At 32.9% G+C, this 13399-nt stretch overlaps 3 protein-coding genes across 3 annotated transcripts; 2 read left to right on the top strand and 1 right to left on the bottom strand.

Moving 5' to 3' along the window:
- The first annotated feature begins 440 nt into the window (after positions 1 to 440).
- On the top strand, positions 441 to 2977 carry LOC107359848 (neuropeptide Y receptor type 2). The gene is made up of 4 exons (XM_015926432.3): positions 441 to 1051; positions 1876 to 2081; positions 2152 to 2442; positions 2514 to 2977. Exons 1-4 carry the CDS (start codon positions 610 to 612, stop codon positions 2856 to 2858), a joined length of 1284 nt encoding a protein of 427 aa, XP_015781918.2. The 5' UTR covers positions 441 to 609; the 3' UTR covers positions 2859 to 2977.
- Positions 2978 to 3089: 112 nt separating this feature from the next.
- LOC107359849 (astacin-like metalloprotease toxin 5) lies at positions 3090 to 4808 on the bottom strand. The gene is made up of 6 exons (XM_015926433.3): positions 4714 to 4808; positions 4514 to 4638; positions 4140 to 4221; positions 3957 to 4071; positions 3437 to 3678; positions 3090 to 3343 (listed from the first exon to the last, which is right to left on the bottom strand). Exons 1-6 carry the CDS (start codon positions 4781 to 4783, stop codon positions 3174 to 3176), a joined length of 804 nt encoding a protein of 267 aa, XP_015781919.1. The 5' UTR covers positions 4784 to 4808; the 3' UTR covers positions 3090 to 3173.
- A 1168-nt stretch (positions 4809 to 5976) lies between these two features.
- On the top strand, positions 5977 to 10654 carry LOC107359847 (anoctamin-4). The gene is made up of 3 exons (XM_015926431.3): positions 5977 to 6790; positions 7539 to 9550; positions 9644 to 10654. Exons 2-3 carry the CDS (start codon positions 7641 to 7643, stop codon positions 10413 to 10415), a joined length of 2682 nt encoding a protein of 893 aa, XP_015781917.2. The 5' UTR covers positions 5977 to 6790; positions 7539 to 7640; the 3' UTR covers positions 10416 to 10654.
- The last annotated feature ends 2745 nt before the right edge of the window (positions 10655 to 13399 follow it).

Here is a 13399-nt window from a genome sequence, read left to right as displayed (position 1 = left end):
TGTTCTCTGCTGGAGGAGAAAATGAAAAGCAAAAATAAGATAAGATAATTGATCAAGTACCATTGTATCCAATATAACAACCTGATACTATCTGCTATCAAACATCCAATGCTTTTATCTTTTTCTAGCCTTTTTTTCATTTTCCCTCCCATAGTTTGAATTCTCAACCAATGTGAGATAAAACCAAAAGTTAAACTAATAGGTAATAATAATATTATTAACAAAGCGTAATTGAGTTCTAATAATAGCTTTTATTGAACACACACCTGTGGATTAACGGATCAGTAATGTAAACAGTGAAACCACCAACAATAATGTTTCCTTTAGACCACCAAGTAGTTTAACTTATTGATTGATCCCTATTTGTCCCTATCACTTACTCTTCCAAGTATATTCCTATTAAATGTAGTTTTATATCGTTTCTGTTTCCAGTGAAAGTCTTATCGTTATTCACTCTTCATCCTATTCATCCTACTCATCATACTCATCATCACACCATCAAATCATCATTACAATCATAAGTTTTCTAGTCGCTTTTGTTGCCCTTACCAAAGTTTATTTTGAATCCTTTTACCTAAACAGTTAACCAATCAACTGGACAGTTTATTAATGACACCGGACGGTCCTGTGACCGTTCCAAGCATTCATTACCTACCAAATTCATCTTCACCAGTCTCATCATTAACAACAGATATACAATGTTTGGAATATCTTTCCTTCGGTTCTCCAGAAGACTGGATCGACAATACAGCAATAATCTCTTACCGAAGTCAAACCCTGATTTGGGTTCACAAGTCATACTTAGAGATGAGTCTAAAGATATTAATTTTTCTCATCATCATTGCCATCTCATTCATAGGAAACTATCTCATTCTCATAGTTATGATTAAATTTAAAAATTCTCGCAACTGTACCAATCTTTTTATCTGTAATATGGCCATTGCTGATCTAATGACAACATTGTTTTCTGCTTGGACCTCATTGCAAGAAAATTTGTTTCAAAACTATACTCTAGGACCAGTCTTTTGTAAAATTGAAACCTCATCCAAAGGTAAGCCATTTTTGTATCACTAATTTATAAATGATTGATCAATCATCAAATTATTCATCTAATTTGTGTTCAATGATCACCTTATATCCATATTTGTTTTGCATTAGTTTGGTGTGAGACTTAAAAAGATTTGCGTCATCAGACTCCGGGTGGTAATGTTAAATGTTCAGGTATTACTAACAATCTGAGGCTTTTCATTACCTATCCATCAATAATTGAAGCACACTAGATTCAACGATTAATAATATTAACCAATATACGTTCATGTTTATTATTTAGATTTATCATTGCTTTCAATCCAATTGATTTTACTGTCTCTGTCTAACTGAATCAAACCAGTGAATTGACTGTGTGCTGTAGGATTAAACATAGGCATTTCCTAGTCAATATTGATTGTTAAAGATTATTTAAATCATCCTGGTAACTATTTTTCCTTATCTAAGATGAATCTGTTAATATCAACAGCGTTTCAACTTGAGCAATTTAAAATTACTATGAATAATATTGTTGGTAGGAGACTTTGATTGCAAACATGATCCACCACATGATAAGTGATTAGACAGTTGTTAAAAGATGAACAATACATTGATCTTGCATCAATTTTCACTTTTCAATTGAATGCTATAATTTAAATGTCACATAATTTTACACTCCCTCTGTCAAGGATTGCAATTAAGGTTTATCTTTTAAGCCTAATGAAGATAATCAAAATCAATCTTACACCAAACGCTGTCTTAATACTTTTTGAGCATTCCATCATTTTGTATCTTAAATTAATCTTAAAACGAATCTCATCAGGCTAATTGTTAGCTTTCTCTTTACAGTATTATTTCTAATTACAAGTATATTCTCATTAACATGGATTTCGTGTGATCGACTCATTGGTATAATCAGGCCATTCAGGAATCCAATGAAAAGACGCAAAGCTTGGTTTATAATGGGCTTCATTTGGTTCTTATCTTTCATCATTGGAATTCCCTTTTATTTTTGGCGTGAATATCGTACCCGTGAATGGTGCGACTACTTTGAGGTTTGTCAATGTTCATTTGAACCCATTCACTTTAAATGACAAGATAAATAATGATTACCTTTTTTAACAGGTTTGGTGTAAAACAGATGGAAGAAAAATCGATGTTTACATGTTCGTTTTATTGGCTTTTATGGTTTACATTCCGTTATTTATAATGACATTCTCATATTGCTTGGTAATTGCCAAGATGAAAAGCTTCGAGACCAAAATCAGTACAGACGAGAATAGCATTAAAATCAAACATCGACGTAAAGTCATCTTAATGCTATTCATCTATCTAATTACTTCGGCAATTTGTTGGAGCCCATTGCAAGTTGTTGTATTTTATCGTTTTATTGCATTAAATTCATCAGTTGATTCGGTAAGCTAATATATGGCAATTATTTAATATGTTGTTAGCTTTATTATTAATTAACTGTTTATTGTCAATAGGTAAAACCATGGAATGAGGAAGCCAAATTTTGGGCTCAAGTATTTGCGTCAGCCAATAGTGCTCTTAATCCATTGATTTATGGCATAACCAATGGAAGCTTTCGTAAAGCCATTTGCCTACTTTATCCTAAACTTTCTTGGTTCCTAAGATTGGATACATCATCGAGAAGACGAGTGACCAATAATGGTGAACAATTGGCCCTACAAACTCGGGCACGCGAATTGGTCAAATCAACATTTACTATGTCTAATTATAAAAAGAAGAAAAATCAACCTATCAAGACGATAAGCGGACAAAATGTTGAAATGGCTCATATAAATGGACTGAAAGACTCAAGACGTTGATTAATTTATTGCAGACTTTGATTTGCTTTCTCTACTGTATAATTTGTTAATCTTAAATTAACTGGCTAACCCAAAATGAAACCATGCAGTTAAATAAATTACCTTTACCAAATGTTTCACCTCTGTTGTCCAGATTCATAGTGAAATAAGGTTCTCAGATCAGTCGAGAAAAGTGTACAATATCGAAAATTGTGGAAGATTTAATTTAATTTGAACGCAAGAGGCCTAATGTTTAAGTATGATTCGTAATTTAATTGAGTTATTTGTTTACAATTTTGACCGAAGTTGAGTTTAAGAATAGTAATGATTTACAAATTAATAATTGGGTTTACAATTGTAGAGTTGGTTTAATTTTTCAACGTCCTTCTCAGAAAGATAGGGTTTATCACAAGGATGCTTGAGCACAACACCTTTATCCTTAGGAACCATTGTTGCCAAATATTTAGATTTACTAAAAGCTGATCCATCATAGTGCATAATTGAATCTAAATGTGATGGAACCAGAAAATATAAATTGATTATTGTGTGTTTAGTGACAACATTAGAGGTTTAGCAATGAGATTAGTTAATGTACCAACCATAGTCATATGTAGTGAAGAGTCGATTCTCATCTGGACTCAATTTGATGAACATATTTTTAGCTTCCTCCATGATATTATCATAAATGATTTCAACATAGTCATCTCGATCAGATCGATTGTGTTCATGGTAAAATCCCAAGGCATGCATAGTCTCATGAATAACGGTTCCTTTACATTGGCATCCTTCGCCTAATGATATTGTCTGAAGTCCACCCAGTCGACCGACAAATGAATAACATCTAAAGTAAAGTGATTACATATTATTAAGTGACTCAAGATGATAAACAAACACTCAGCGTCCAATTAAAGGGTTTAACACTTAAAAACTGGTAGACGATAATGATTACGATAATAATGAAGTAAGACAATGAAACCAAAACCAAATCTGTTGCTTCCTAATCTTCATTATCATCTTAATCATTGTCACCAAATTTCGTGATTAAGGCAAGATATGCTTTCGTGTGGCATCGTCCACCTGCAAGTTTTTAAGTGTCACCTTTACAACAATTAAACCTACCCTTCATCATAAATGAATTTAACGTAATCACGCTCAGCTATTCTGGGGGTAAAGCGAATGCATGTTTTCTGGTGAAATTCATCCAAGGCTTCTTCAATCAATCCCGAGATACTATCTGAAGTTAATGAAACAAATAAATAGATTAAGTAAAAAATCAATTACCAAATAGACTAATTTAATTACCAAGTTTAGCATCAATCTCGATGGGAACAAAAGCATAAGACCAAAGGTTGTCATCGTATTCAATTGCGTTTCGGAATAAAATCTGTAACATTAGAAACAAACAGAAGGGTTGATCAAATCACCATTAATCACAGATTGATATTCAACTTGAAAACAAGATAAGAGATGAAATAATTAACTTGATTCAACGATCAACTGTATTAATTAATATCATTAACATAACATGGATAAATGAGAAACAAAAGAGTTGACTACATATTTTGATTCCTGGCCAACAGAAACACTAACAACTAAATTGATTGGATTTAGATGAGTGTAATGCTGAATCTAATTGTTAATCATAAGGTAAATTAATCAAAATTAAAGTCACTTACCATGTCATCGTCATTGGAATTGTTTTTCCTTCTTAACTTAATGTCACCCAAAAACAAATTGATGTTTTCCAATGGCTTGTTTACATTGTTTTCCTGGTCATCTGTGTTCACCTCATTGGTATCGACTATAGATTGAAATTACCAGATGACAGTTTCAAGTTTAAACTTGGGTTTTAAAAGACAATCAATTTGATACTTACTTGGAAGTGAGTTAATTAAATTTGCTGAAAAAATGAAATATAAAAAACACAGTGATTTAACTAGAATCATGATTTAACTGGTTAACTGTAGCACATTAAAATAATGAGGGTTTATTAAAGGCTGATTTGCTTGAATTACGGTGAAACGCCTTAATTGTCATTAACACTAACCATTGTCAATTGATTTAACAAAGGTGAAAAGCATAAAATTGTTAGATAAACCTGAAAATTGTGATTACCATTATCATAAAGGTCTTAATTGCTCATCTACAATCTTATCGTAATAATTACCATGATAAACATATGATTCAAGATTTACCTAATAACTGTCATCTTTTTTTACGGAATAATAAGCTTAAACATATTTCATTCACTAATGAGACAATTAAACAATAAGACAATCAAATTAGTCATATGAACATTGATAAAAATCAAATCACTGTTTAAGTAGTAGTAAGAATTAGGCAAAATAATTTACTTGCATTGACTTGATGAAATGTTTCTGAAAATCATAAAATAATGAATGATCAAGATTAAACAAGCTTGCAAAACAATAGCAATGACAATTTGAAAATGATTTAACCAGAACATGAAAACAGTATCAAAATATAAAGCTATAGTTATTAATATAGTTATTGATTTAAATATTAATTATGAATAGAGTTACGTTTTATTAAGATTTTACAACTAGATTTAAGACTAGACTTGATAACCTGATTGAAGACATTGTTTATTTGTTCATCGATTAGACAATTTTAGATGTAAATAAGGCAATGAATTGATCATTGTTAACAGTTAGTTAAGTGTTTACACTTGCTTATGTCAACCTTTATCTTAATTTTCATTGTCTTGACCTTGCTAGACACACAGATTAAGATTAAAGTAATCTGATTGACCTGAATAAATCACTGATCAAAATTTAAAACCAGATTGATGTTTTTCACAAGTTTCGTTAATATTTTGATTAATTATCGAGTTCATCTACTGGTTACTTTGTCTGCTGTTAGAAACGAAGTCCATCTTTTGACGAAAGCCAACCTGTCCAAATTTTAATCAGTCACAATCTCAATTTTGATGGTTATTTAAACTGATCGGAAAATTGAAATTAAAAACATTACAATTTGCGGTTAAAATCTTGTTTCAAAAGTTGATAATTTGACTGCGCATTTACTTGCGCATGATCAACTCTTCAGACCCGCATTTTTGGTGGCAAAACATTGAATTTAAATTTGGAACCCAAATTTTGGGTTGCTTAAAAGGATACCGATACCTGATAGATAAGATTTGATCCTTTCTAGGTTCAATCGTCTTAAAGAAAATTTTATATCAATTTTTTTAATTGTTTACCTTTGTGGGATAGTAATTCTTAAATTAATCATGGACATCTTACATCAAGGCTAAATACTGAGTAAGGAACTGGATTATAATGAAATTGGATGCTCGCGGAATAGTACAACTAGACTATTTCAAGGGAATCTCTATCCAGGTACAAGAAACTACGGAAGATATTGTGCAAGAATCCAGAGGATCTTCAAGTTCTTTAATGATCAAGGAGTGCTGGTTAGAATTTTTAATGACAAGTTTATTCTAAAACTGGATTTTCCATTACTTGTCTTATTTGCAACATTCAAAATGCTCTTTCAATACTCTTGCCAGACTTTGTGACTTCTTCATTTGCTACCTTTTTCTGAAAATGCCTAAAATGGATTGATATTTGTACTTAATCAATGTGGTTTGTTAATTAGGTTACAGTTGTTCAATTATGATGTCACCTTATTTCCTGCCTAGTACTTCTTCCTTTTATACTCATTTTCTGGCGAATACCCAAGAATAACCTAAAAGTATCTCAACTCAAGCTCATTGTTGATAATAAACCCAATCTTTGTATTTCACCACCATCTAACCGCCGTCACTGCTATCTCCATCATCACCAATGTAATCAATATACGATTGATTTCCTTGTTTTAATGTGAATTTTCAACAATGATCGATCACCGGACTTCTGTAAGCTACCTGTTCCATCTCATTAATGTGAACATAATAGAATAGTTATTTTTTCACAAATTTGATTGAAATGGTGAGTTCAATGATTTTCATTTTAAAGACTTATCCTTCTTACCCTCCTCGTGTTAACCTGACTCGAACCACCTCTATCATAGTCGAACTCATAGGCATATCCTGCTTTTAATAATGCTCAAATGCTATTATACTGTCTGATCATGAGATTATGATCTTAGCTTATGATTTTTCGCCAACTTGTTTTTGAAATCAGATATGGAGACTCAAATTTATGATCTATCGACTCTTTTCAAAATCTTGATTCAGTCATATATTAATTTTATCAATTACAGTAGTTTACTTTTCATATTCTTCTAGTTTAGTCAGTTGCAATGCAATGTATCATATGTCAACAGGCATTATTTAGCATAACTCGTCCTCGCATAAATCCATTATTTATTTCCTCTTCTCATCATCTACCATTATCATTGAAGAAGATTTTTTCAACTGAATAGTCAATAAATATCGATTTTTCCGTTTCATTGTTTCCCAATCAATTAAGTTTGGTAGTTATGTTGACAGTTTTCACAACTAAACAACTTTAGTTTTTAACTTTTCAGGTTTCAAACGAAACCCAATTTATATTGATCTTCTTTACCATGACGTTATACTGATTTTAATGATCAAACCAGTCTTATCTTAATGTTGGTTGAATTAGTTTTCACTGTATTTCCCTTCATTTAAAACTCAACTTGAATTTAATATAAATCTTAAATAAATGCCGTGAACTCTAGAATAATCTGTTTCTTTTTTTTTCTAATTTTCAGGATAGTTTATAGCCTTCAGGACCCAAATTTGTACCAATAAATGGTGGAAAAAGATACCTTCGTTTCTATCTTGGCTAAAATTTACATTCGCTGTGGATCATCATGGAAGAAACAGAAGCACATGAGTTGGAAAGTGGAGTAAATGATGAAGGTTTTCAAATAAGGATTCTACCGAGTAATTTAGCCCAACAGTTATCTTCATCATCATCCTCACTTCTTGTAGAACCTTCACTTCCTGGCGCCGTTGCAGAACCTTCTTCTGGTACTCAACAAAAGATGAATGGTCATGAAAATGATGTGCCTAGAGAAAACGACTTTGATAGACACCCTGATCCAGACTCACATTTTTTTGACGATGGTGAGCGTCGTATCGATTTTGTCATTGTTAACAAATCAGCACAACTATTTCGAGAACGATTTGACAAGTATCGGGATTTATTTGAAAAAAATCTAATCAAAGAAGGTCTACAGTTGGAGTCTTGCTCTGGACATAGAGGTAACTCACTACTTCGCTTTACCAAAATACACGCGCCCTGGGGTGTACTCTCTCGATATGCTGAGCTTTTGCACTTTAAAATGCCAGTCAAGCCTGTTGAAGCTTGGAAAGACCGATTTTTTGAGCAATCATCAAGGCAGGCATTTAAACGACCTATTCTTAGGGGAGAAAAATTCACGGCAACATATCGACTAGATAAAGAATACATGTTTGATATTCCCAGTGATAAGAAAGAAAATTTCTTTTCCCAAGCGCAGCGCTCGCGAATCGTGGATCATATTTTAAAAAGAGTCAGTTATGGAGATAGTTGCACTGATGCTTCATGTATTGGCATCGATAAATTGATTGAAGATGGTGCTTATGAAGCTGCTTACCCATTACACGAAGGTAAATTGTCTCCTAGCCACAGTGATCGAACCCGGATGCAATTATATACTAATTGGGCTTCATTATGGCGTTTACTCGACCAGCAACCATTAGATGATATTTGTAATTACATGGGAGCAAAATTTGCGATGTATTTTGCTTGGTTGGGTTTTTACACGACTTTGTTGATTCCTGCATCTATTGCTGGTGTTGTTTGTTTCATTTACAGCATCGCCACTTATCCATATGATCCAGTATCTAACAGCATTTGCACAAAACTATATGATGATGTCGCGATGTGTCCTCTTTGTTCTGACCATGATTGTGATTATTGGCTTCTTTCGTCCTCATGTATTGATACCTTTTTCTCGTACCTTTTTGATAACCCTTCAACTATTTTCTTTGCCATCTTTATGTCCGTTTGGTCATCGTTTTTCACACAATTTTGGAAAAGATATTCAGTCAGTATCACCTATCAATGGGATATTTCCAGTTTAGATTATTACGATGAAATTCCCCGTCCTGAGTACTTAAACAAATTGGACAAAAATGGAAAAAAGCGTCTCAATTTCATAACTAGAATGTATGAACCTTATGTCTCTTTTTGGAAGAAACGTTTGCCATATATGATTCTCTCGGGTTCTCTGGTTCTATTTTTCCTATCAATTTTAATAGGTGTCGTATTTGGCATTATTTTTTACCGAGTCTCCGTTAAAACTGCCCTCTCAGAGGACCTCGATCCTAAAATAGGAAAATACTCGTCTTTAATCAGCGCATCAAGTGCTTCTTTCATAAATGTTATTTTTATCATAATTTTCAACTGGGTCCATACCAAAGTGGCTTATAAATTAACTGAAATGGAGCTACCTCGGACGCAAACTGAATTTGACAATAGCTTAACGCTTAAATTATACGTTCTAGAGTTTGTCAACTATTACTCGTCGCTTTTTTACATAGCATTCATAAAAGGACGTTTTGTCCGTCATCCCGGTGACCTGTATGAACCAGGACTTCTTAATAAAGAGCAATGTGGCCTCGGAGGATGTTTCGTTGAGTTAACAATTCAATTGGCATTCATAATGATAGGAAAACAAGCAATTTTTGCATTACTTGAAATGCTTCAACCTTGGTTTGAAAAGAAGAAGCTTGAGTAAGTGAATTAAAAAACGATTTGATTTCGTTTATGTCCCTTGTTATTGATTATCAATAATTCTGATCATTCTGTTTTATTTCAAATCTTCAGAAAAATTATCAACTTTAATCCAAAAGATATACTTCTTTTACCTCAATGGGAAGCTGATTACCCACTGAACAATTGGGAAGCAACTGCACTATTTTACGAATACCTGGAAATGATAATCCAATTCGGAATGGTTACAATATTTGTTGTTGCTTTTCCTTTGGCCCCATTATTTGCCCTGATTAACAATGCTTTTGAAATACGATTGGATGCACGAAAATTTCTATCTCATTACAAAAGACCTGTTGCTGTCAGAATTAAAGACATCGGTGTTTGGTTTCACATAATTAATGCTCTTGGAAAACTCTCTATTCTCACAAGTGCACTAACCATTGCCTTTACTTCAAGTCTAGTACCTAAAACATATTACTATTTGAAAAATGGATCTCTTGATGGTTTTATATCCTGGTCTATCTCATATTATGAGACTAAAAATTTACCCCAGAATCTCACCGATTTCATCAGGCAGAATAACCTTTCTCTTAATTCCTCAACAACATGTGCCTACTCAGGTCTCCGTCATCCTCCAGGAGGAAGTGAACAGTACAAACCAACAGAAGAGTTCTGGGAAATCTTGGCCTACCGGTTAATATTTGTAGTTATTTATCATAATACAATCCTGTTGTTTGATACTCTACTTGACTGGATAATAGCTGATGTTCCCAAAAAATTGTACCGACGAATACGACAAAATACCTATTTGACGAACGAGTTTATTATTGCCCAAGAAGCGATAAAAACTGAAAATGATAACAAAAAATCATCAACAATATAATATTTTAGTCTGAAAACATTAAAATGTACGAAAATGAATGCTGAAAAAGCCTTAAATATGATAAATTATCTCAAAAACTGTTGAATCTTAAAAAACAATCATGACATGTAAATTTTAATTGTTGTTACCAATGTTAACGTCCAAATATTGATAGATATTTAATTTCAATAATAACTGTCTGAAACAATACAAATATAATATAAAGATGAAATAAAATTAAATTTATTAATTTTACAAAAGCTTTTCAATCCATTCCACTCACGGACAGTTGATGGCAGTTAGTATTTTACAAATTCATCGGTTAAAAACCAATATATGAAGTCGAGTATAAACTTTGATACTTGTAATGAACTAATCTGGTCTCATTTTCTCGAATTATAGCCAGGCTCGTTGTGGAAAGATAAAACAATCCCATATGAAATTGACCCGGCCTTAGGTAATAATTGATTAACATTACTTTGATTGTAAGTTCTAATTGATATTTATTCTTTGGGTTCTTTAACCCCCTCAATTTGAGTAACGTGTGTGTTTGTAAGTTAGGCGCGAGCTTTCTTAACACCCCGTACACTTGCTCATTTCAACCGTTTGTTTTTGGTTAACTTCTAGCAACCCAATTTCCGTGCGCTCGATTGACTTACGACATCAACAACCCACAACTTTGCACCAAAAGTGTGCCTAACCAGGCAGAGATTAATACGCTCAATTTTTGAAGAATTGATGATTCTAGGTGCTTAAATTATCGAAATATTGATTGAGTATCTCATTTAATTTAAATAAATTTTGAGCAAAGCTTAACTTAAAGCTTATGTTTAAAACAGCTTAAAAGGTTGGCGAAATCGGAACATACCGGAGGAAAATAAGTAAAACACTCTATCTTTATTGGATGAATTGATTTTTATTTTTATTAATAAGTGGGTTACAAGCAGGATGAGTCAAAATGAGTATGTGGTTGGTTTGCGGGCTATCGGGCTGAGGACTACGCTGAGTCCTCGTTGTGTACAACAAGATCTAGCATACGAGATCTGAAATTGAGAATCCTCGGCTGCTTCACTCTTCGGCAGAAATCACTTTAACCACTTGTTTCTGGAAATGATAAATTCTGCAACTGAATCCTTAGCTTCGAAGCCATTTTTCAGTATATGATGAGCTTCCGCTAAGCTTTTTTGGGGGCAACCAAATTCGTCATCTCTCTGGTTATCGCGAAACACTTTGATTGAATTGATACCAAGCCTTTGGGCTATTTTTTTAATAACAGAGCCAATGAAAATTTTCGAATCCTCCCCTGGATCATAAACCCAAAATTCTTTGCTCTTAGTAATAATAGCTAAGCTTACGCGTACACCACAAGTTTTAGTAAGCAACCCTTCATATGCAGAAGTGACTAACAAAACTGTTTTGCCATTTTTCAGTTGGTGTCTAGTTGCGTCTGCAGCAGGACTAGCACTACAAATAATATTGGCCAAGTTTTTATTTTGTATTGGCCCACGTTTTTTTGATTGCTTGGCATCCCTTATACATACGTACTTATTATAAAGTGCGACCCCTTGTACAGTTATGAAGTCATTGTTCAATTCATAAAAGCTGGTCAAAATGCGTATGAAACCTTTCCACAAGGCTAGCTCTTCATCACCATTTTTAGTGCTGTCACACTTTTTTGACAAAAGTCTCTCAAGCTTTTTATTTAAAGTCGTTTTTTCACTGTTTGCCATTGCGATAAAGGAAGATATGCGCTGAGATGATAGAAACACAAGTGTTATAGAAACAAGTAATAGGGTGAAGGGTAGAGCTGGGCGATTAGGGTAAGCCCTATTTAACCAAAAAACATTGAGTAGGAATTTCAGGATCTGCAACCAGTTGAACACTTCTTTTCCTTTTGTAACTTTTAATATGAATCTTTAAATTAAATCACCGGTCAGTCACTTATTTTACAATAATATTTATAGTTGGAACTTAAAATTGAATTGAAACTTGAAACTAGGAATTTAATTTTTGAACAAATAAGCTGCTTCCCTATTCAAACACGAACGACGAATAGGCCATATCGAGCGAACAGTTAATCGATTAAAATTAAAAATTTAATTAGAACATCGATTAATCGATTTACCGACAAGAAACAAGAGAACTTCAAAAATAACATGAATTCACTGAAAATCCACCGTGAAAAAATAACACTTCACTAGCTAATGTGGCTAGATTTCGCATGTTTACCAATCGATTACCTTTTTTGTCTAATCGTGACACTTTTTACATTTAAACTCCCATTCCCTTAAGGAATTTTTTCATTACAGTCAATTTTGATTTTTTGGAGTGCTGACATCTGTGTGAACTACGAGGGCAAACAATTAATTTTACAGTTTAAACAACTGATCTAGTCTAATGACTCCCACTGAAGGGAAAGGGTAGAAAGGCTAAAGGGAAATCACTAATTGTTTAAACTGTAAAATTTACAGTTTGAATTTTAATTTTTCCCCCTGTAGGTCACACAGATGTTAGCACTCCAAAAAAACAAAAAACTCGTGGAATTACTGTATTTCAACATTCTTAATTCACAAGCAAATGTAGTTTTCAATGATGATGTTTCGCTTATTGAACATTGAACAGTTTGGATATTGAATTCACAGAATGCAATCGTTGCTTCTGCGAAGGAAATTAATGTGTAATAACATCTTTTAGCGATGAATTGAACGAGATACAAAGGCTAGTGATTGAGTAACAAGTCTCAAGTTATATTGATGGGCAATCTAATTTAAGATTTGAAATTAAAATAACGCTTCATCATTTGATATTTACTTGATGATATCCATTAAATTGCAACATGAAATCATCTCATTGTTTTGATTGTTCACTGCAACAAGCTAGATTTAATTAAAAGTATCATGATATTATTAGTGATGATTAAGAAATGTATTGTGTTCAAAAAATCACATCTGCATGTTGGTATCTAAAAATGGACAGAATCAAGATGATTGACAATTGAGTGTCCG

This window comes from Tetranychus urticae, chromosome 2 (assembly GCF_039701765.1).
Source record: "Tetranychus urticae isolate SD_2017Ah chromosome 2, NJAU_TeUrti_SD_1.0, whole genome shotgun sequence".
Taxonomy (NCBI): Eukaryota; Metazoa; Arthropoda; class Arachnida; order Trombidiformes; family Tetranychidae; genus Tetranychus; species Tetranychus urticae.
This window is presented reverse-complemented; position numbering and strand designations above follow the sequence as displayed.